The 25,082-nt window shown below is 42.7% G+C and overlaps 1 protein-coding gene across 1 annotated transcript in view; it reads left to right on the top strand.

Moving 5' to 3' along the window:
* The first annotated feature begins 5,695 nt into the window (after nt 1–5,695).
* Nucleotides 5,696–25,082, top strand: part of LOC118855542 (solute carrier family 5 member 4-like) — a 57,340-nt gene continuing 37,953 nt past the window's right edge. The window contains 4 exon segments of the mRNA XM_036765665.1: nt 5,696–5,761; nt 6,527–6,631; nt 13,229–13,288; nt 13,707–13,811. Of these exon segments, the coding sequence (XP_036621560.1) occupies nt 5,747–5,761; nt 6,527–6,631; nt 13,229–13,288; nt 13,707–13,811 (285 nt within the window). The 5' untranslated portion in view covers nt 5,696–5,746.

Genomic DNA, 25,082 nt, shown 5'->3' with positions numbered 1-25,082 from the left:
ACTCATACATATAAACATGTAAGACTGTGCTACGCTTATTTCCCCTTGTAATCTGTTACTCTGAAGGTGGATAGCATCTTCCTTCATAAGTTCAAGTCCTTCCATATTTTTCTAAATGCAACCAGATCATTTCCTACACCACAACAATATTCTGGTCCAGTCACATTCTCTCTGAGAGAATGTCTATGAGAATTTTTTTCTCCAATTATCTGCATTCCCTCTATTTTTGGCTACATAGATTTTATTTATAGAGGAAATTTTTAATTTAATCAATCTATAGTCATATAAAAATGTTCTAAATCACTATTGATTAGAGAAATGCAAATCAAAACAACTTGTGGGTATGACATCTCACCTGTCAGATTGGCTAACATGACAAAACAGGAAAATCAAAAATGCTAGAGAGGATTGGGAAAATTGGAACACTACTGCATTGTTGGTGGAGTTGTAAACTGGCCCAACCTTTCTGGAGAACAATTTGGAACTTTGCCCAAAGGGCTATAAAAATGTTCATACCCTTTGACCCAGCAATACCACTTCTAGGGCTGTATCCCAAAGAAATCATACAAGTGGGAAAAGGACTTGTATGTTCAAAAATATTTATAGCAGCTCTTTTGTGGTGGCAAAGAATTGGAAATCAAGGGGACGCCCATCAGTTGGGGGAATGGTTAAACAAGTTGTGGTATATGAATGTGATGGAATACTATTGTGCTAGAAGAAATGAGGAGCAAACAGACTTCATAATTACCTGGAAAGACTTATATGATCTGATGCTGAGTGAGGGGAGAAGAACAAGGAGAACACATTACGATTACAGAACGATTACAGACACATGGAATCTCTGATGACTAACTTTGATAGACTTGGCTCTTCTCAGCAATGCAAGGTTCTAGGGCAACTCCAAAAGACTCATGATGGAAAAAGTGATTCACATCCAGAGAAAGAATTATGGAGTCTGAATACAGATTGCAGCAAACTATTTGCTCTCCTTTGTTTGTTTGCTTTTGTTTCTTCTTTCTTGTGGTTCATTCTATTGGTTATAGTTCTTCTTTATAACTTGACTATTGTGAAAATATGTTTAGTGTGAAGGTATATATAGAACCTATATCGAATTGCATGCCATCTTGGGTGGGGAGGGGGGAGGAGAGGGAGGGCAAGAACATTTGAAACTGAAAAACTTGAGAAACTGAATGTTGTAAACTAAAAATAAAAATAAATTAGTTAATTAATAAAAAATTTTAAAATAATCAAAATTATCCATTTTACACTTTACCATTGCTCTTACCTTATAATATGGTTTAAGGTCTGATACTATTGAATCTAGTCCCTTCACGTCTTTTCCCCCTGGTTTCCTTGAAGATCCTGACCCTCTGCTTTTCCAAATGAATGCTGTTATTTTTTTTCTGACTAAGATATTTTTTTAGAAATCTAATTGGGATGGCATTGCAGAGTCTTGTATTTGAAAGCAAGATTTTCTATTCAGCTCTGGTCTTTTCATCAAGAATGCTTGAAAGTCCTCTTTATATTTATATTTTTATATAGTCTTCATTGAGTATCCATTTTCCCCTGAAGGATTATACTCAGTTTTACTGGGTAGGTGATTCTTCATTGTAATCCTAGACCTTTTGCCTTCAAGAATATAATTTTCAAAGCCCTCCAGTCCTTCCACGTAGAAACTGCTAAACCCTGTGTTATTCTAATTGTGGCTCCATGATATTTGAATTGCTTTTTTTGGTTGCCTGCCATATTTTTCCTTGACCTGGAAGCTCTGGAATTTGGCTATAATATGGCTGGGAGCTTTCATTTTTGGTGTCTCTTTCAGGAGGCAATCACTGGACTCTTTAAGTTCTATTTTACATTCTGGTTCTAGGATATCAGGGCAGTTTTTCTTCATAATTTCTTGAAGGATGATGTCTAGGCACTTTTTTATCATGGCTTTTGGGTAGTCCAATAATTCAAAATTTAACTCTCCTGGATCTATTTTCTGAGTCTGTTGTTTTTCCAGTGAGATATTTCACATTTTCTTCAATGTTTTTCAGGTTTTATATTTTGTTGTATTGTTTCTTGATGTTTCATAAAGTCATTAGCTTTTACTTGCTCAGTTCTAATTTTTAAGGAATTGTTTTTCAGGGAGATTTTTTACTTCCTTTTCCATTTGGCCAATTCTATTTTTAAAGGAGTTCTTTTTTTCAGTGAATTTTTGTACCTCTTTTTCCATTTGACGAATTTTGCTTTTCAAGGCATTCTTCTCTTTAGTGGACTTTTGCGTCCCTTTTACAATTTGATCTATTCTGTTCTTTAAGGTGTTATTTTCTTCAGTATTTTTGTGTCTCCTTTACCAAGTTATTGACTCTTTTTCATTATTTTCTTGCATCTCTCTAATTTCTCTTCCCATTTTTCCTCTACCTCTTTTACTTGATTTGAAAAATCCTTTTTGAGCTCTTCCATGACCTGCAACGAATTCATATTTTTCTTTTAGGTTTTTGGTGTAGCAGTTTTGGCTTTGTTGTCTTCTTCTGAGTTTGTGTTTTGATCTTCTCTGTCACCATAGTAATTTTCTATAGTCAGGTTCCTTTTCTGCTCTTTGCTTAATTTTCCAACCTATATTTTCATGTTTAATTCCACGCTAAAGTGAAACTCTGCTTCCAGAATGGAGGGATTGTGTCCAGAAATCTTTTTTGCTCCCAGCATTTCTCATGGAGTTGTTAGGCAGCAAACAGTATGTCAATTATCTCTTGGTCCTTTCTGAAGCTGCACTGGCTCTCATGTAGATGACCATCTTCCAGCGAAGGATGAGCTGACTAAGGATGGTTCTGGCAAGAATCTTGCCAGCAGTAACTGAGACAGAAACCCCTCTGTGGTTGCCACAGGAAATTTATTTCCTTTACTGCCACATAAATGGACAATGGGAGCATCTTTGAACTCCTAGGGGATAACCTCCTCTTCCCATATAACCTAGAAATTTTCCCTCGGCTTTTGTATAAGCAGTGAACTCCTTGCCTTGTAAAGCTCAGCTGGAATAAAATCAGAAGCAAGTGCTTTGCTACACAAGAGGAACCTAATGGCATTCAAAACCTCTTCTTCAGTTGGAATTTCAGGAAAAGAAGGATTGCCTTTGACCTGAGCTAGACAGTCAGTGGCTTCAGCATTGATTGGTGATGGTCTGTTGAGAATGCTATGGAAGTGTTCAGCCCATTTCTTCTGTATCATGTCCTTACCACTAATCAATGTGGCTCCATCAGCACTGTTTGTTGAAATGCACCATAGGGATTTAACCCATAAATAGACTCCAGGGCATCATAAAAGCACTTTGGTTTGTGACTATCAGCATAAAACTGAATTTCATCTGCTTTCTTACTGAGTCAAGGATCCTGCATCTCTCTAAGCTTCCCTTGTACTTTACTTTTGATGGAGTTAAACACTGCCTTCTTAGAGTCAGATGAACTCTCATGCTGGTAAACCCTTTGGAGTTCTCATTTTTCACTTAACAGCTTTTGAATTCTCTCATCCTTTTCATCAAACCAATATCGATGTTTGTGAGTGTTCTGGCCCAGATTAGTAATGTAGTACTTTACAGTAAATCTCTGAAAGGTACCCACTCTTTTTCTGCTCCACTGTTGCCAACTGTGTGCTGACTCAACTTTCCCTTCAAGTTAGCAACAAAGTATTCCGGCTCAGAGCAGTGCTTTCGTCTGTTGACATTACATCTTGTTGTCTTGCCTTGGGTGCCACCACTTATTTTTGAACGGGAACATTTAGTATGGAGAGGATAAATATATCGTTGGTCCAGCACTCTGCACCACAAATCTCCTTCACCACTCTCACAAACTGTATGACTCTTCTCCTTACAATGGCATAGTCTATTAAATGCCAATGTTTTCTGTGAGGATGCATCCACGAAGTTTTATTGCATTTAGGTAAAAGAAGACAGTGTTGGTAATGAAAAGGTCATGAGATACACAATTTTCAATGGTAAGCAACCATTTTTCCTTTTTGTGTCTGACCCTATTCCTCCCATGGACTTCCTGCCATGTCTGGTCCATTAAAGACAAATACCATGTAAAAGAAAGGTCCTCTCAGAGGGAAGGCTCTACCTTCATGAAGAACCTTTCAGAGCTAAGATTTAAGTCTCAAAAAAAAGCCCAGGAAAGCTAACAGGGGTAGGTGAGGACAGGAAAAAATCCAGGCATGGGGACAGCCAATGAAAAAGCACAGAAGCTGGAACTACGTGGCCCTGTTTGAGGAACAGCAGGGAGGTCAGTGTATCTGGAGAGGAACAAAGTCTAAGACTGAAAAGTTTCAGGGGAAACGGGAAAGGTTGTGTAGGGCTTGAAATACAAAACAGAAGACTTTCTATCTCATCCCAGAGGTAATAAGGACTGAGCCACCCAGGTACAAGACAGACATCTTCCTGACAACCTGTATTAGGAGGGCAGAGTTTATAATCTCAAAGAGGATCATAAACATGTCTGAAAGGTTCGGAACCACCGGATATAAGAAGCTCTCAAAGTAGAAGGCAGAAGAATCAAAACATATATTTAGGCTCCACAGTAACCAACCCATGAATCAGCAACCCCATTTTGATATATTGATCAAAAGCTTCCAGGCCCAATAAGTACGCCTTGAAAGAGTAACCAGGAGGCTACAGAGAAGCATGGTTGCGTAAAGCAAAATCATGCTTCCCCCTCTATGGTAAAAAGATTACCCACTGGCCTGAAGTCTTTGTTCAGCTTCCTCCCGTAGGTCAGCTCTGCTACTGGCAGCTCCTGCTTCAGCTGTGGCTGCGGCTGCGGCTGTAGCTGTAGCTATAGCAGCCTCTGGCTCCAACGGGATCCAGCTTCTGCAGGGGTGTAAGGTACACCGGGGAAAGCACAGGTTCTTTCAATCTGCTTAAGCAAGGTGAAGGGGTTGACCGGGAAAGCACAGGTTCTTTCCATCAGCTTAAGCAAGGGAAGCAAGGTGAAGGGGCCGACAAGCTTACTCCAGTCCAACATACAAACGGCATTCAGTTCAGGGGAAAAAGCCAAACTAGTCAAGGCCACTTGTTGACTAAGTGCTAAGGAGCCCATTTTTGGTTGCCAACACACAACCTCAGCAATGATCAATCTTTACCTAATTTAGCTTCACATTTGTTCTTCTGAATTTTTGTCAGAGACAAAGTGCTTCTTACAAGGGCTTTGCTGTTTTAACAATATAAATAATTGAAACCTATTTGAAGAGAAAGGAGACCAGAGTTGGGAAGGGAAGCTGGACTGGATGACTCCTTCTGAGTCTTGAGATTCAGTGACTCTAGATTTTTTTAATGAATCCATGCTGGGATAGAGTGCAGGTCTTCACATTGGACAGATCTGAGTTCAAATCTGATCACAAACACAGTGTGACCTGGGAAAGTCACTTAACTCCATTTGCCTCAGTTTTCTCATCTGTAAAATGAGCTAGAAAAGGAAATGACAAACCACTCCAGTATCTTTGCCAAGAAAACCCCAAATAGGACCATGAAGGGTCAGACAGGACTAATTGATAAAACAACAAATACTGAGATTTGTTCATATCACAATACAACTGCATGATGGTGAGAAGAATCTCATTTTGCTTCTTGTAGGGGGACTCACCTCTCAGTAGTCTGTGTGCCAGCTCTGCTAGTCTTCAACTCTGATATCTTGTGCCCTGTTTGCTCCTTTCTACCCAGGCCACGCTGAGGACCAATTGAAAGACAGTGGGAGGCTTCTTCCTGGCTGGCAGAGACATGTTGTGGTGGCCAGTGAGTATGTCCCACTCTGTCACCTTGTTATTGATTTGAACAGTGGCTTTCTACACCCTCTCTGAAGCTCCTTACTCAGGAAGCCTGAAGCTCACGTGAGGACCAGCTCAGTTCTGAAATAAAATCAAGAGGAGATAGGCTGGGCTTCCTTTTGGACCTCATCCAGAGCTTGACCCACTTCTCTTTAGTGTACTTGTTTAGAATGTAAGTGAGGCATAGGGGAAAGGAGCCCTGGGACTTTGCCCAGAAACCAGGAGAGGAATAAATGTGGGAAAAGGGTATGTGCTTGAGAGAAAGGCTCAGTGAATCTTCTGGTTCCAATCTCTTCCTCTGCTCTTTCTTCAGTGTTATTTCTTGGTCCAGGATTTTTCAGCCCCCATTATTATTCAACAGAAATATGAATGAAAAGAAGGGTCATATTTTAGCTTAGTAGATCAAGAACCAGTGGCAGATAGCAGACTTGCCAGGGCCAAAAAGAGAAGCAGCCTGTTCTTATGGAAGAGTGGAGGGGGCCAAGCCACCAAGCACCATTAAGAGCCCCAAGAAGATATGAGTTTGAATCCCACCTCTGGTACTGCCTACCTGTGTGACCTAGGGCAGGAGCCCACCCCTCTGGGCCTCAGTTTCCTTCTCTGTAAAATGAGGCAGTTGCATTAGATATTCCCAAAAGTCCCTTCCATTCTCATATCCATGATCCTGCATTCCTATAAAAGGCTCTGATGGTTTCACAGTCTGATGTCAGCATGTTCTTCCTCTGGTTTCCAGATTGGTGCCTCTCTCTTTGCCAGTAACATTGGCAGTACCAGTTTTGTGGGCCTGGCTGGGACTGGTGCAGCCTCAGGAATTGCTGTTGCCACGCTTGAAACAAACGTACGTGATGAATCCTTGGTGTTTTTCTCTCTCCTTTTTGAAATTAGGAGTTATTTTAATAGCAACAATCCTTTATATTTCCATAACACCATTAAGACTTACAAAGCCCTTTGAATCCTCAACCCTAATGCATAAGCTATTCAAGTAACAGTATTCCCGTTTTACAGATTTCGTTTTGTTGTTCAGTCATTCAGTCATGTGTGACTCTTCGTGACCCAAGGACCATAGGATGCCAGGCCCTTCCATCCTCCATAATCTCTTGAAGTCTGGCCAAGTTCATGGTCATTGCTTCCATGACACTCTCCATCTCATTGTCTGCTGTCCCCTTTCCCTTTTGCCTTCAATCTTTCCCAACATCAAGGTCTTTTCCAATGAGTCCCATCTTTTCATTATGAGGCCAAAGTATTTGGTGATTTTCTCTTAAGCCTCTTCTAACATATGCAGGAAGAATTCCTTTTTAAACTAAAGGAATCCATTTATCCAGTCAGTCAACAAGCATATATTAGCACTTTACTGTGTGCCAGGCACTGTGCTGACCACTGGGCTTCCAAAGGATCTCATTTTATTGTGAGAACACAACAGGTACCTGACTAGATCCATCCAGAATATGTAGGGTGGGGGTGGAAGGCAATTGTAAGGAGGATGGCCCTAGTGGGAGTGGGGGAAACCTGGGAGGGAGGAGGCCCAAGAAAAGCCTCCTCCAGATGGTGACACTTGAGCTAAGTCTCAGGGGGAATCATGGAAACTCAGAGTTGGGATGATAAAGGAGAACGTTTCTGGCCTGGGGTACAAGCCAGTGAGCATGCTCGGAGCTGGGCGTGGGGTGTTCTGTGTGACACTGGATTCTACTGTAAAAGAAGGGAGGCAGACCATGGAACCTCTGAAGGCCATAATAGCTCTTTCAAAATGAGTTTCTTTTTATTTTTTTAAAAAATGATGTCCTTTTTCTTCTTTCAGTATGTCTCACCTCCTTTCCCCTTACCCTGAACTAGCCATCCCCCCCATCCCATAATGAAGAATAAAAGACGAGAAATGCTCAGCAAAGCCAAGCAACATGTCAGCCAATCTGACAGTATATTCGGTGTCCCTCCCCCATAGATCCCCACCTCTACAAACAAGGAGCGGAGGGCAGTGCATTCTCCTATTTGTTTTGGGGGACCAAGGTTGGCCATATCACCACAGTCAGCTGGGATTTTTGTTGTTTTTTCCTGTGGGTCTATGAACTGCAGGCTACAAATCCAGTTCTCTCTCCTCCACCTTAGAGCTGCTTCAGTCTGAGGGCCTATCCTTTCAGCTCATGTGAGTGACATTGGGTTTTAATCCTCCTGGGCCTCAGTTTCTTCATCCATGAAATGAGGGAAAATGACCTCTGAAATCCCTTCCAGCTTTAAATCCATGATCATATAAGCCAACATGGACAACTGTGGGCAAGTCCTTTCTACCCTCTGTGCTTCAGTTTCCTCATCTGTAAAATAAGAGGCTTGGACTCAAGGGACCTTTCCAGCTTTGCAGAGTCAGAATTAGGCTTGCTGTAAGGAAAAACTTCCTAATAATGAGAATTGTCCAGAAGTGGGTCATTCCACTCTGAGAGGTAGTGAGCTCCCCTCCACTGGAGGTCCCCAAGTAGAGGCTGAAAGGACCACTTGCTAGCAATGTTGGAACAGGGATCCTTGGTCAGGTCTGGATTAGGTCAGAGATCTCTGAGGTCTATGCCATTTGACATCCCAGAATTCTGAGTCATCTATGCACCTAGCCACACACCAAACGCATGTGTCCTCTGGTCCACTCCCATAAACCTCCCTCTGGACCATGATCTCAGAGAATTGCCCCTATTGAAAGAATCTGATAAACTAACTCACACTAAGATGCTGACATTTGATCACTTCTAGACTGTTCTAGCTGGATGGCATCAGTTTCCAATCATCTTATTGATTCAACCAGCATTTTAAAAACACCTACTATGTGCCAGGCACTATGCCAAGTGCTGTACATGTAGAAAGAGGATGAAAACAGCCCCTGCCTTCACAGAGGGTACATTCTTCTGGGTTAAACAACACCCTCAGATACTAGGAAATAGGGGGCCCAACATCTGGGAAAATGAGGAACCAGGAAGGATGTAGCATTGACTTGAGTTTTAAAGAATGCTAGGAATCATCCTCCAAGGCAGAGGTAAAGAGGAAGGGCATTCTAGGTATGGAGAACTGGGTAAAGAGAGAGATGGAACATGGGGCATGTATATGAGGTGCAGAAAGTCAGCCAGTATGGCAGTAGAGAAAAGGAACCCTAGGCAGAAAAAGGGAAAGTGACTCAGCTAACATCACACAGCCAGTAAGCATCAGAGAGGACATGAACCCAGGTCTCCTGATTCTACATCAAGTTTTGTCTATGATATCAAGTTGCATTCTAGGCTATTGAAGCTGGAAGAGACCATAGACATCTTCTAACTCCGAGGTTCCCAAACTTATTTGGCCTACCACCCACTTTAAAAAAAAATTACTTGGTGGGGCGGAGCCAAGATGGCAGCTGGCAAGCAGGGAATAGTGTGAGCTCCATACCGAGACCCTCCAAAAACTTATAAAAAATGGCTCTGAACCAATTCTAGAACCTCAGAACCCACAAAACAGCAGAGGGAAGCAGGGCTCCAGCCCAGGACAGCCTGGATGGTCTCTGGGTGAGGTCTATCCCACACTGAGCTCGGAGCTGGGAGCTGGGAGCTGGGAACGGAGTGGAGCAGAGCCCAGCCTGAGCGGCATGGACCATCCAGACCAGAAGCCAGGCGGAGGGGTCTCTAGTGCCCTGATTCAGTGAGCTGCGGCAGTTACGAGACTTCTCAACCCACAAACACCAAAGACTGCAGAGAAGGTTAGTGGGAAAAGCTGCAGGAATGGAAGGAGTTCCTGGTTCGGCTTCCAGCCCTGGGGGCAGCGGAAGTGGGGCAGCTACAGCTGTTGCTACTTCCAGCTCCAGGCCCACCTGGCGGGAGGAATTAAGTGGCGGATCAGAGCAGGGGTGCACAGCCTCATGAAGATCTAAGCCCAGTTCGGGTTGGGGGTTGGGGAAGGAGCAGTGCTGGTGTGGCAGAGCTGGCACCTCCCCCCCAAACGTGGAGCATAGAACTCTGTAATCTACAAGCAGTCGTACCCCACTGAAAAACTCAAGGGTCAAGTTAGTTGGCTGGGAATACGGCCAGGCAGCGAAAACGCACCCAGATTCAGTCTCAGACTTTGCATTCTTTCTTTGCTGACAAAGAAGACCAAAACATACAGACAGAAGAAATTAATAAAGTCAAAGAGCCTACAACAGAAACCTCCAAGAAAAACATGAACTGGTCCCAGGCCATGGAAGAGCTCAAAAAGGAGTTGGAAAAGCAAGTTAGAGAAGTAGAAGAAAAATTGGGAAGAGAAATGAGAAGGCTGCAAGAAAACCATGAAAAACAAGTCAATGACTTGCTAAAGGAGACCCAAAAAAATACTGAAAAATACACTGAAGAAAACAACACCCTAAAAAACAGACTAACTCAAATGGCAAAAGAGCTCCAAAAAGCCAATGAGGAGAAGAATGCCTTGAAAGGCAGAATTAGCCAAATGGAAAGGGATGTCCAAAAGACCACTGAAGAAAATACTACTTTAAAAATTAGATTGGAGCAAGTGGAAGCTAGTGACTTTATGAGAAATCAGGATATTATAAAACAGAACCAAAGGAATGAAAAAATGGAAGACAATGTGAAATATCTCCTTGGAAAAAACACTGACCTGGAAAATAGATCCAGGAGAGATAATTTAAAAATTATTGGACTACCTGAAAGCCATGATCAAAAAAAGAGCCTAGATACCATCTTTCAAGAAATTATCAAGGAGAACTGCCCTGATATTCTAGAGCCACATGGCAAAATAGAAATTGAAAGAATCCATCGATTGCCTCCTCAAATAGATCCCAAAAAGAAATCTCCTAGGAATATTGTCGCCAAATTCCAGAGCTCCCAGATCAAGGAGAAAATACTGCAAGCAGCCAGAAAGAAACAATTTGAGTATTGTGGAAACCCAATCAGAATAACCCAAGATCTGGCAGCGTCTACATTAAGAGATCGAAGGGCTTGGAATGCGATATTCCAGAGGTCAATGGAGCTAGGATTAAAACCTAGAATCACCTACCCAGCAAAACTGAGTATCATGCTCCAAGGCAAAATATGGATTTTCAATAAAATAGAGGACTTTCAAGCTTTCTCAGTGAAAAGACCAGAACTGAATAGAAAATTTGACTTTCAAACACAAGAATCAAGAGAAGCATGAAAAGGTAATCAAGAAACGGAAATTGCAAGGGACTTACTAAAGTTGAACTGTTTTGTTTACATTCCTACATGGAAAGATGATGTGTATGATTCATGAGACCTCAGTATTAGGGTAGTTGAAGGGAATATGCATATATATATATATGTTTATGTGTATATATATATATTATATATAAGTCAATGTGTAAGTATGTATGTATCTATGTGTATATGTATGCATGTGTATGTATGTATATATATGTGTGTATGTATATATGTATGTATATATATATGTGAGTTGAAGATGAAGGGAAGATATCTAAAAGAAATAAAATGAAATTAAGGGATGAGAGAGCAACATACTGAGAGAGGGAGATAGGGAGAGATAGAATGGGGTGGATTATCTTGCATAAAGGTGGCAAGAGGAAGCAGTTCTGTGGGAGGAGGGGAGAGGGCAGGTGAGGGGGGAATGAGTGAACCTTGCTCTCATCAGATTCGGCCTGAGGAGGGAATACCATACATACTCAGTTGGGTATCTTACCCCACAGGAAAGAAGAGGGAGGAAGATAAAAAAAATAAGAGGGGGGGATGATGGAGGGGAGGGCAGATGGGGGTGGAGGTAATCAAAACAAACACTTTGGAAAGGGGACAGGGTCAAGGGAGAAAATTCAATAAAGCGGGATGGGTTGGGAAGGAGCAAAATGTAGTTAGCCTTTCACAACATGAGTATTGTGGAAGGGTTATACATAATGATACATGCGTGGCCTAGGTTGAAGTGCTCGACTTCTTAGGGAGGGTGGGTGGGAAGGGAAGAGGGGAGAGAATTTGGAACTCAAAGTTTTAAAAACAGATGTTCAAAAGCAAAAAAAAAGTTTTTGCATGCAACTAAAAAATAAGATACACAGGCAATGGGGCGTAGAAATTTATCTTGCCCTACAAGAAAGGAAGGGAAAAGGGGATGAGAGGGGAGGGGGGTGATAGAGGGGAGGGCTGACTGGCGAACAGGGCAACCAGAATATATGCCATCTTGGAGTGGGGGGGAGGGTAGAAATGGGGAGAAAATTTGTAATTCAAACTATTGTGAAAATCAATGCTGAAAACCAAATATGTTAAATAAATAAATTTAAATAAAAAAAATTACTCAGCACTCTCCTGGACATCTACTTTCCTTGTCCCTTTAACATTTTTTTTTCAAAATTTGTGCCTTTCCAGTTTTTTTTAATTTTCAAATGACACATGTTAAATTTAATAATTTGTGGTAAATTTGTGGGTTTTTTCCTGCATTGAAATTTTGATCATACAATATTGAGTCATGTAACTGTATAGCATGCATTGTAAACAAGTCAAAACACGTACATATTCCGGCAGATGCATGCTGGACTTTCCGACAATGTGTGACACACTTGCTGACCAACACTTGTTGAAGACCTGTCAGCAGACTTGACCACTGATCAGTTATAACTTGCATTTTGTGGGCTTGTTTGGAAAATCATGTCATCACTATGACTTTAACAGTGTTACACAACAGGTGAAACATGTACAAACGGTTTTTCAAATTTTTCTTCTCTTCTCTTCTTTCCTTACACTTCCACAGGCCCCTTACTTTTGTTCAATGCCTGCCAATTGCACCTGAACCTACTACCGCTAACCAGGATCATTCCAGCACCCCCTAGGGGGTGGTATCTCCCACTTTGGGAACCTATGAAACTGGTCCAACTCTTTCTTTTCACAGAAGAGGAAACTGAGACCCAGAGAAAGTAAAGGACTAGACCAAAGTCTAATATTTTCCTTCCAGAGATTGTTTCCATTTTAATAGCTGGCCTTTGTTGTTCAGTTATCTTTCAGTTCTATCCAGCCCTTCATGACCCCATTTGGGGTTTTCTTCACAAAGATACTGGAATACTTTGCCATTTCCTCCTTCAGCTCATTTTACAGATGAGGGAACTGAGGCACATGTCCAGTAAGTGTCTGAGGCCAGATTGAACTCATAGGGAGGATGAGTCTTCCTGATTTCAAGCACAGCGCTCTCTCTACTATGCCACCTAGCTGCCCCAGGGGAATCTTACAGACTCCCTATTAAAGACTAAAAAGGTCAAACTCAAATGAATGACTTTTGCAAGGTGGAGCCCATTTTTCCCTCACTGATCAAAGCTATAAGAGAGTTCTTTCTTGACAGTCATATTTCCCAATGTCCCTTTAAAGTATGTCATGTGAACACCAGGTCAATAGAGGGGAGAAACCCAGGATCTTGGGGAATGAAGCATTGGTTGGGCAAAACCAGTGAGAAGATAAGCCTGATTCCTGTATGATCCCTTCTTGGTTTCTTGCAGGGATTTCTATTGCTACTGGTCCTAGGCTGGATCTTTGTCCCCATTTACATCAAGGCTGGAGTGAGTACCCAAAGGGAGGGGCGCTTTCTGTCCCAAAACCCTGCCTCATCAATTCTCTCCACAACACACTTGGAAGGCTATTTGCTCATGTTATATAATGCTTCAAAGTTTAAAAATCTCTTTAAATACAACATTCATACATTGATTGTGAGGTTTTATTTTATCTTCTTAATCTCATAAAGGAGGAAACTGAGACCCAAAGAGGCCAAAGTTCTTACCCAAGGTCACAGGAAGGACAGGGCTTAAACTGTGGTCTCTGGATCCAAATTCCATGATGGCCTGGTGCCTTCCCACTCTAGCATCAGGAGAATGGAATTAGCCGGATTGCTGGCGCAGAGCTTCAGAAAGGTCCCAGTGCCCAATGTTCTCATGATGCTTTGTGGTGCAATGTGACTCTTGCTTCTTCCTACCTGTGCAGGTGGTAACCATGCCTGAGTACCTGATGAAGAGGTTTGGAGGGAAAAGGATTCAGATCTTCTTCTCTGTCCTTTCCCTGTTCTCATGCATAGTCACAGAAATCTCGGTGAGTCCATCTTACCTCTGCTTTTTGGTAGAATGTAAATTTCCTGAGGGCAGGTGCTGACTGCATACAATCTCTTTCTCTCCACTGCCTGGCACAGCTCCTGACACAGAGTATTGCTTGGTAAATGTTTGTGGAATTGAATTTGGGGGCTGCTACCAAATGTAGAAAGCCTGGTGTGAGAGAGCTGGGAGCTATCATTGTGTACCTTAAAAATGTTGGTGGTCTGGCTATGTGAGTTTAATAGAATGAAGAATACTAACACAAAGAAGGAGGAGCTGTCTCTGGTCCTGGAACAGAGAACAAGGGGGCTGGCTTGTTAACAGATTGGATAATTGAACCTGGTGGGCCCTGTGATCTCTCTCACCAAGTTGGCAGCCCCCAAGATAGCAGCTCATTAGCTCCGAGGCTAGGAAAACAGTGGAGCTTGCTGCAAGTGAGCAACATGTGGACTCTTTCGTGCATCTGAGGGGTTATAACTGGCATATTTAAGGAGGAAGAGCTCCTGATTACTGGTGGTGGTAGGATAGTATGGTCAACACCTTTTTACCTTCCAGTGGATTCCATTGGTTTGGGAGAAAGAATCACAGGATCATAGAATTATATAGATTTGGAAGGTACCATAGAGATGATCTAGTACAGTCTAGTCATTTTATAGATAGGGAAACGGAGGACTAGAGAGGCTAAAAGACTTGCCCAAAGCGACACAAACAGCAACTAACAGTCAGGATTTGAATTCATGTGTCCTGACACAAATTCCAGGGCTCTTCCCACTAAAGAACACAGACCTCTGAGGCCTCCAGGAGAATGTTGTTGGATTTATTTAGCCCATTATGTGGGTTTCCCAGAATGATCTCTCATGTGCCTTACCAGGTCTAAAATGTCATGATTCTTGGTCAACTACCTTCGTTATCTGTCTCTTACATCAAGTTCCCAGGTCATGTACATGTCTCACTCTTCTGAAGAAAAATGACTGGTCCAGACATTTGCTTTCTAACTATGTCAGGTGCCCGTGACTGAGCCACAGCCTGAAGGTGTGATGCTTCCCACACCCAGTTCAACCAGCATCTAATGAGCCATTACTACCAAAGCAAGATGTATGAACTTGCACCAGTCCTTTCTTCCTGTGCCTCAATTTATTCTCATGAAACATGGGGGTTGAAATAGATCAGCAATTCTCAAAATGTAGTCTAGATATCCCTGTGGGGTGCTAAAGACCCATATTGGAGATCCATGAGGTCCAAACTGTGTTCACAATATCAGCTAGATGGCACAGTAAATAAAGCACTGGACCTGGAGTCTGTAAACCCATTTGGGGTTTTCTTGGCAAAGATACTGGAGTGGTTTGTCATTTCCTTCTCCAGTTCATTTGACAGATGAGGAAATTGATTAAGTGACTTTCCCAGGGTCACACAACTAGGAAGTGTCTGAAGCCTGATTTTAACTCAGGAATATGAGACTCCCTGACTCCAAGCCCAACACTCTATCCACTGCACCACCCAGCTGCTCTTGTCTGGAAGACCTGAGTTCAAATACAGCTTCAGACACTTACTAGCTATGTGATTGTAGGTAAGTCACTTAACTTCTACCTCACTTACCTCAATGTGGAAAATGGAGATCATAATAATACCTACCTCACAGAGTTGTCAAGAGGATCAAATTCAATAACATTTTTAAAGACTTAGCATAATGTTTGGCCCATTTTTTGTTGTTGTATTGTCGGTTAGCTGAGTCTGACCCACTGTGAACCAATTTGCAGTTTTCTTGGCAGAGACACCGGAATGGTTTGCCACTTCCTTCTCCAGCTCATTTTATAGCTGAGAAAACTGAAGCAACCAGCGTTAAGTGACTTGTCCAGGGTCACATATCCAGGAAGTGTCTGAGGCCTGATTGGAATTCAGGTCCTCCTGGCTCCAGGGCCAGCACTGTATCCACTAAGCCTCCTAGCTGCCCTTGTCTGTCCTATAGTAAGTACTTAATAAATACTTCCTCCCTTCATAATGATAAGATGTTTCTATTTCTAATATGATAAATATCAGTACATAAAAGCCACATAAACAAAAGCTCTTTGGGAAGTTCTCAGTAATTTTGAAGAGTGTAATTTGCCCTGAGACCAAAAGGTTTGAGAACTTCTGGTCTAGATTATACCTAAGGTTCCTTTTAGTTCAGACATCCTATCTTGTGTTTGTAAGCACTGCACCAGACACAATTTGGGGCAAAGTTGGGGATGTTAGGAGTTTCTGGGAACAATAAAGCACAGCTTTTACTGCCAGGCAGCTTTCAGTCTAGTGAGGAAGATGGTGTGATACCTGAGTAGCCAGCTATTGCTAGAAAAACCCTGCCCCTAACTACAAACCCCAGTCAGCATAAGAAAAAAACAGACTGAGTTCCTGCCATTTGGCGAGTGTCCTGGGCCCCTAAGACTTTTCCAAGGAATGTAAGCTAATTACCAGGAAAAGCCTAATGCCTAATGATCTTCCTTTGTCTGAGTGGGCTCAGAGATGTCTCTATCTTATGTCAACAGACTGAGCTGGAACATCCCTCGGTCTGTCCATGGCCATTAAGGATGGGGGCCTTGGCCCTAGACATTATCTTGAATTATATGACTTCTGCCTTATCTTGAGCCTTCCTTGTTGTGGGAGTTATGGCAAGATGGACACAGGGATCCTGGGTTGTAATTCCAATTGACACTTTGTCAGCTATCTGATATGTTGTATTTACAATCTATTCAGGAGGGTCCTCTTCTTGTATCATGGTCATAAAAAGTGAAATAACACAGGCTTGCTGATTCTGCAAAATAACATATGGAAACTTCAAGAGATAATTAACCACTGAACCCTGTATTCTCTATATAAACTACCCTTTCGCTTCAAACGTGGCTGTTTGATTTGGGAGACTCTATTTCCCCAAACGGTCGCTGGCTAATAAACTTCTCCATTTAAAACTTAAACTCTGTGGTGTGTCTTGCTCTCTGTCGGTATAACAATGGGACTTAGGTCCCTTTCAGCTCTGACAATCTATGAGTCTGTAAAACCTCAAACACAGTCTAGACGGTAAGGCGAGACCCAAATAATAGCTGAAGGTGTCTCAGAGGATGAACTGTCCAGCAGAAGAGTTTTTATTTTCTCTCCCAGACTGGAAAGAAATGTCATAAGTTGTAAAGAGAAACAGATTTAGGCTATGTCAAGAAAACCTTCCTAATAGAGCTGTCTAAAAGTGGAATGGGTATCCTTGTCTCTCAGATTCCCTATTGATGCTTAGCTCAGTTGTCGCCTCCTCCACAAAGATTTTTGGGTCTCAGGAGTTGAAAACACAGTAGGAGTTTAATAAATGTTCATTGGATTCAATAGAAAAATGGGCTCCCCTCCTTGGAGGTCTTGGAGTAGAGCCTAGATAACTACTTGCTGGAGGTGTCTTAGACGGGATCTTTGGTCAGAACAAGTCAGTCAGTCAACATACATTTATTAAGTGCCTACTGTGTGCTAGGTATTATGGTAAGTACAAGTTGGAGTAGACAGGCTCTGAGGTCCCTTCCAACTGTGGAAGCCTGTGTTTCTGGGGGAGGGAGTTAGCAGGCTTTCTGTTCTTTCCTTGGTTACACCTGGGGTATTGTGTTCGGCTCTGGTCACCATAATTCATGAAAGACTTCAATAAGCTAGAGAGTGTCCAGAGGATAAGTGGTATGAATCACTGAATCATGGGGCTAGGAACATCTCTGAGGAGAAAATCAAGTCGAGCCTCGTGGGAGAGGAGGCACCCAGGCTAAATGTTGGTAGGGAATATGAGAGGCAAGGCAATCCATTCCACTTTGGGAAGCCTTTGGTTATTAGGAAGCTTTTCCTTATATATTTGACCTTCTTTACCGCATCTAGCATTTCCTTCTAGCCAAGGAGAAGAAATCAGATCCCTCCTGCAGACTAACTTCAGTTGGCACTGAGGTCTCCTCTTCTTGACGGAGCAGACAACTGCCCAGACCACATGTCTGGGCATTTCTAGACTCATAGAATGTCAGAGCTTAAAGGCCATCTCATCCAATCCCCGCCATTTACAGATGGGGGAATCTGAGGTCTAGAGAGGCCAAATGAGATCCTCTATGTCACACAGCTAGTCAGAGCTTATGGGACCTATTTCAATCTTCTTGACTTATAAAGCACAATGTAGCTTTACAGGGTAAGCAGGCAGAAATAGCAGAGTCAGGACACCCTAGGGAACCGATAGCCCCTATCACTTCTGCCCTAGCCAGTGGCATCCAGGGTATGTGTTGGGTACTCCAGCCACAGAGACAGAAATGAAGCAGTGCTCTCCCTCACTGAACTTAGGTTCTATCGGAAGAGATAAGGAGTAAACTCACTTGACAGAAAGAAGAAACATTAGCCTTGTTCAGCTTGGCCCCATGGGCAGAAGCAGGAAGAATGGGAGGAAGACACAGAAAGGCAGATGCTGGGGTGATAGAGGGAATAACTGCTTAACAGAGTATACCAAAGGAGAATGGGGTGTCTTCAGGCAGAGCCTAAAGGAACACTTGGAGGGTCCATTGAGATGGGGGTTCACATTCAGGTATGGCAGGGGCTTTTAACCTTCTTGGTGCTGTGCCCCCTTAGGATGGTCAGTCTGGTGAAGGCTTGGGACCCCTTCTCAGACTCAGCTTTGAAATGCATAGCATGAGATGCATATGGTTGCAAAGGAAACCCATCTATCCATTCATTTATCTATCTATCTATCTGTCTGTCTGTCTGTCTCTGTGTCTATCTATCTATCTATCCAACTATCATTCATGCATGGACCCCAGATTTAGAACCCCTGGTTTATGGGTTGCATTCCTGTGCTATGAATTCTTGCATTTTGTAATTCTGGGCAGAGGTAAGAAACAGGTTCTCCAGAATAGAGCATTGGACATTAATAGGGAAAGAGGAGACATCAAAGGAGGACATTCTGAGCAAAGTTGGGCCTCTTGGCAAAAAGGACAAGATGATGCTCTGAAGCCCCTTCCAGTTTTCAGCTTAACAGTATGAGCAAAGGTGTGGAGGTGGGAGTCAGTTGGGGTGGGGAGGTGCTTGGTCTTCTTGGGGCTAAAGGTTCATAGTGGGGAAGAGGAGTGATAAGATTGGACAGGCAGGTGAGGCCAGATTGTGGGAGGCCTTGAATGGCAGCTCCCCACTGATAATGTTGGAATGGCAGCCACACATATGGAAGTTCGCCTTTGCCTCAGCTTGTGGTGAGAGGTTTTAATAGCTGTTAATCTCAAAGACATGACCTTTTGCTCACTTTTTTCTGCCCTGGGTGATAAGAGATTCTCATTGGGTTTACTAATTAAGCCACAGACTCCAATGTGACTTTAATATTTTCACAGCATCATCCTAGAGCTGGCAAGGAGCTAAGAGTCCACTGGCTCTTGTCCTTTTACAGATGGGGGAAAGGTACAGACTGAGAACTCATCCAAGGTCACAGAGTATAAGCAGAATAAAAGGAGGTTTATTTGGGAGGGCACATTGAATGGTGAAGACCATGTACCAGAGCCCTTGAGATTGGGACCCAAAGACTTAAATTTTGAAATCCTGACCCTGTCACTCATTGGCTGTTTGACTTTGGCCAAGTCTGTCTGACATCTCTGTCTGACTCAGTTTCCTCTTCTGTTAAATATGGAGCTGGCACCCGATGATCTCTGAGATTAGTTTTTTTCTTTCTGTTAAGACATGCAGAGTTGGGAAACAAAAGTAGTAAAGTAATTTCTCAGGATGGAGAGAACTCTTACAGATGTTTTAGCTGCTAATGGACATTTCAAAGGGCAGGGATAAGTGGGGGATGGAGGGACCAGTAGTGAGCTTCTAATCACAAAGTCATAATTCTCTGAGCTGGATCAGGACTCGGCCAGAACCAAGGGTGTGTTGGGAGGCCCGGCCATCCCCACAGCTCCCACCTTCCTCATGACACATGTTATTTTTTATTCAGTGATACAACTGAATGAAATGCTATCCTGAAATAATGTCCACTCATACATTTGATGTCACTTCTTTCTTGGTGGGAGGAGGGGAGAATGGGGTCTCCACTTATGTGAGGAACTTCTAGTGTGGAAATTCCTTCCATCAGTGCAACTTCTTTGTGACTTAGAGTCCTTGAAAGTTCTTGGAAGCACTAAGAGAAGAAGTGGTCTGACATACAGAGCCCCTGTGGGACAGGAACAGGACTGGCACCCACGGCTATCTGGCTCTCTCCACCATGCTACCCTGCTTCATAGAGTCTCAGAGCTCCACATGCAGGGTCTCCAGTGAGAGACTGGGACCTCTAATTCGCTGCACATTTCTCCGTTGTGTGGGTGTCCTGCTCACTATTTAAAACAGACAGGGGTGGGGAACCTGCAACCTTGAGGCCACATTTGGTCTTCTAGGTCCTTTTAACTGAGTCTGAGTTTACAGAACAAATGCTTATATTAAGGGGATTTGTTCTGGGAAGTTTGAATTCTGTCAAAGGGCTGCGTTTGAGGACATAGAAGGCCACATGTGGCCTTGATGCTGCAGGTTGCCCACCCCTGTAACACAGCATTCATAGGTCTAGGGCTGTCAGATGGTGCCATGGTGCACTTAGCAAGGCCCTGGAGTCTGGAAGATTCATCTACTTGAGTTTGAGTTTGGTCTGAGCTACTTACTAGCTGTGTGACCCTAGGCAAGTCATTTACCCTGTTTACCTCAGTTTCCTCATCTGTAAAATGAGGTAGAGAAGGAAATAGAAAATTGCTCCAGTATCTTTGCCAAGAAAACCCCAAGTGGGGTCATAAAGAGTTGGACACGATTAAAAATGACTGAACCACAAAAATTCCTAGGTCTCGTGGCCACTAAGATGTCAGGGAAAGAAGGCTGGGCTTAGAGTTGTGCTTTCTCAGCTGTGTGACTTTGAGCAAAATCACTCAAATTCTCAGAAATTCCATTTCCTCCTCTGGGAAACAAGGGCTTTGGACTAGGGGACCTCTGAGGTTCCTACCAGTCCATTCAAGGCCTCTATCTATCATCCTGCTGCATCCCCATCACATCAGGAAGGGGACCTATAAGTCTAAGTATACTGCACAAGAACTGAATTTGTTTCAGCCAATACAACCTGTCAAAACCTGTCTACTGAGGCACAGAGGCGCTGCCTTCTGGAATGGTGGAGAGACCACCCACAGACAACATCACTCATTCTGCAAGTGTTGAAGCATTCATGGAAAATGAAGCTAGAGGTATCACCACATCCAGCTCCTTCACTTCACAAATGAATAACCTGAGGCTTCTAAAGGAGAAGAGACTTGGGTAGTAACAGACAGAGCTGAGCTTCAAATGGAGGCCTTCCTCCTCCCAACTCAGGGCTTTTCCCTCTACTTCCCCATCATCTGAGTCTGAATTCCTCATCTTTTTTTATTTAATATTTATTTTTAGTTTTAGTTTACAACAGAGGGTTCTACATAATTTTGAGTTCCAGATTGTCTCCCCTCCCTTCCCTCTCCCTCCCCAAGACGGCATGGAATCTCATATAACTACCACGAATAATTTCGCATTGAATTAATTTATACACTAGTCAAGTTGCGGAGAAGAATTATGACCAATGGAATGAGTCATGAGAATGAAGAAACAGAACCAAAAAAAAACCCAAAAACAAAAACAAAAATGAAGAGAAAAAGGCGAGCATGAAGTGTGCCTCAATCTGCATTCAAACTTCATAGTTCTTTCTCTGGATGTAGATAGCATTCTCCATCATGAGTCCTTTGGAGTTGTGCCTGCACCTTGTGTTGCTGAGAAGAGCAAAGTCTGTCAGGGTTGGTCCTCACGGAATCCCTATATCTGTGTACAATGTTCTCCTGGCTCTGCTCCTCTCACTCAGCATTATGTCGTGTAGGTTTTTCCAGGTTGTTACGAAGTCCATATCATCCCCATTTCTTATGGCACAATAGTATTCCATTACCTTCATATACCACAGCTTGTTCAGCCATTCCCCAATTGATGGGCATCCCCTTGACTTCCAATTCTTGGCTACCACAAAAAGAGCCGCTATAAATATCCTTGTACATATGGGTCCTTTTCCCGCTTGTGTGATTTCTTTGGGATACAACCCTAGAAGTGGTATTGCTGGGTCAAAGGGTATGAACATTCCTATGGCCCTTTGGACGTAGTTCCAAATTACTCTCCAAAATGGCTGGATCATCTCACAACTCCACCAGCAATGTAACAATGTTCCAATTTTCCCACATCCTCTCCAGCATTTATCATCCTCCTGCTTTGTTATTTTAGCCAATCTGACAGGAGAGATGTGGTATCTAAGAGTTGTTTTGATTTGCATTTCTCTAATCAATAGTGATCCAGAGCATTTTTTCATATGCCTATAGATAGCTTTAATTTCTCACTCTGAAAACTGCCTGTTCTTATCCTTTGACCATTTCTCAACTGGGGAATGGCTTGTATTCCTATATATTTGGCTCAGTTCCCTGTATATTTTAGAAATGAGGCCTTTATCAGAGATACCAGTTGTAAAGATTTTCTCCCAATTTTCTGCTTCCCTCCTAATTTTTGTTGCATTGGCTTTTTTATACAAAAACATTTCAATTTAACATAATCAAAATTATCCATTTTGCATTTTGTAATGCTCTCTGTCTCTTGTTGGGTCATGAATTCTTTTCTTTGCCATAAATCTGATAGGTAAACTATTCCTTGCTCTCCCAAATTACTTATAGTATCAGCCTTTACTCCCAAATCATGAACCCATTTTGACTTTATGTTGGTGTATGGTGTAACATATTGGTCTATGCCCAGTTACTGTTCTACCATTTTCCAATTTTCCCAACAGTTTTTGTGAAATAGTGAATTATTAGCCCAGAAGCTGGTCTCTTTGGGTTTATCAAAGAGTAGATTGCTATAGTTGTTGGCTTCTCCGTCTTTTATTCCTATCCTATTCCACTGATCCACACCCCTGTTTCTTAGCTGGTACCAGGTAGTTTTGATGACTGCTGCTCAATAGTACAGTTTAATATGTGGTATGGCTAGGCCACCTTCTCTAGCATTTCTTTTCATTAATACCCTAGATATTCTAGACCTCTTGTTTTTCCAGATGAATTTTGTTATAATTTTGTTCAGCTCCATAAAATAATTTTTTGGTAGTTCGATTGGTATGGCACTGAATAGATAGATTAATTTAGGTAAAATTGTCCGAAAGGCCGAAGGCACAAATCTGTAGGCTCGGAGAGGGCTCGATGTGGGGAGCTGCTCCAGACCAAAGTGGAAGCGGCCGGCCAGGAAATTCACGTGGGAGACAGGCTGGGAGAAAGCTGGGTGCCTGAAGCCAGCAGAGATCCCCAGGCCTCCCAACACAGGATGGCAGTCTGTGGAAGCGAGGAGAGGCAGCGCAAAACCACCAGCCAGGAAAACACATACTCCTGAGGCTTGCAGCCTGAAGGAATGAAATGCGACTTCCGGGAGACATAATGGCCAGGTAAACGGCTCTAATCCCTCCTGCCCCCACCCAGGGAATTCCTCGGGGAAAAAAAAAGAAATCTGGAACAGAGGAGAAAGATGTGGGGCTTCAGTGGTCAAATAGTAGAAGTTCATTAGTCCCAGAGGGGCAGAGCCGGCAGGGGTCAACACCAGGAGCCCAGGTGTAATCTTGCTCCGCCAGGGGAAGTGCCACACATCCGCTCAAACAACAAACAGCTGAGACCATTGCTGAAGAGCAACAGTGCTGGAGAGCACCCATATGGAGTGAGACGTCAGGGAGCCAGACCCCTCCCCCACACCTCAGGAAACTGAAGACTATAATTCTAGACTCACAATCCCCAGAATGAGAAAGCTGGGACAGAGAACCCTGAGCCCCAAAGGCAGATATTTGTTGTAAAGCCAGGAAAAGGCAAACCAACAAACATGAAGAAGAACATAACAAAAAAACCGAGGACAATAGATTCTTTTTATGGAGACAGGAATGATCAAAATACCAATATGGAGAGGGACAGCAATGACACTGTAGATACATCGGATACCTCAAAAGGTAATATGAACTGGTCACCAGCCCAAAAAGCACTGCTGGAAGAGCTAAAGGAGGATTTTAAAAACCAAATTAGGGAGCTGAAAGAAAATATGGAAAAAAAGATTGGTGAAATGGCTACAGAGATTCAGAATCTAGAGAGAGAAAATGACACCCTGAGAGGCAAAATCAACCAATTGGAAAAGGAGACTCAAAAGCAAAATGAAAACACTAACTCATTAAAAATTAGAGTTGAGCAAGTGGAAGCTAATGAATCTATGAGGCACCAAGAAGTAGTACAACAAAATGTAAAGAATGAAAAAATAGAAAAAAAAATGTGAAACATCTGATTGGGAAAACAACTGACCTGGAAAATAGATCCAGGAGAGACAATTTAAGAGTTATTGGTCTACCGGAAATCCACGATGAAAAAAGAGCCTTGCCAGTATCTTCGAAGAAATTATCAAAGACAACTGCCCAGAGGTCCTAGAACCAGAGGGCAAAATAGTCATTGAAAGAATTCACCGATCACCCCCTGAAAGAGATCCCAAACTGAAAACACCAAAAAATATTATAGCCAAATTTCAGAACTATAAACTAAAGGAGAAAATACTGCAAGCAGCCAAAAAGAAGCAATTCAAATATCATGGAACTACAGTAAGGATCACGCAGGATCTCTCAGCTTCCACATTAAAAGACAGGAGAAATTGGAATATAATATTCCGAAGGGCAAAAGAGCTGGGACTACAACCAAGGATCAACTATCCAGCAAAACTGAATTCCTCATATTACGCATGAGAAAGCTGAAGTAGAGTGTCAGGAAGATCGCAGAGAGAGTAAATCACAGAGCCAGGATTCAAACTCAAGTCTTGGGATTCCCAATTCTGTGTAGTCCTCTGAACTCCATAACTTTCTAATCATCTTAGTCTGACCTCCCCATTTTACAGAGAAGAAAACTGAGACCCAGGGAGGAGAAGCCAATAGCCAAGACCATCCAGGCATTAAGTCAGAGAGCCAGGGTGCAAGGGCAAATCTTCTGATTCCAAATCAGGTCCACTTTCCAATAGAATGCTACACTGCTTCTCCATCATCTTAGTCTATGCCTCTCTTTGTACAGATGAGATAAGTGAAGTCCGGAGAGGGAAGGAGACTTCCTCAAGGTTGCACAGTAATACAGTGGCATAGCCAGGACAAGACACAGATTCTGACTCAGAGTCCAGGTCTCCAACCTGGGGGAATTTCTATCTCCTGTAATCATTAGCCCCTCAGCAGCCATGAGCCTCTTTTCTTCTTGATCTT

Source organism: Trichosurus vulpecula, chromosome 1 (assembly GCF_011100635.1).
Source record: "Trichosurus vulpecula isolate mTriVul1 chromosome 1, mTriVul1.pri, whole genome shotgun sequence".
In the NCBI taxonomy this organism is placed as follows: Eukaryota; Metazoa; Chordata; class Mammalia; order Diprotodontia; family Phalangeridae; genus Trichosurus; species Trichosurus vulpecula.
This window is presented reverse-complemented; position numbering and strand designations above follow the sequence as displayed.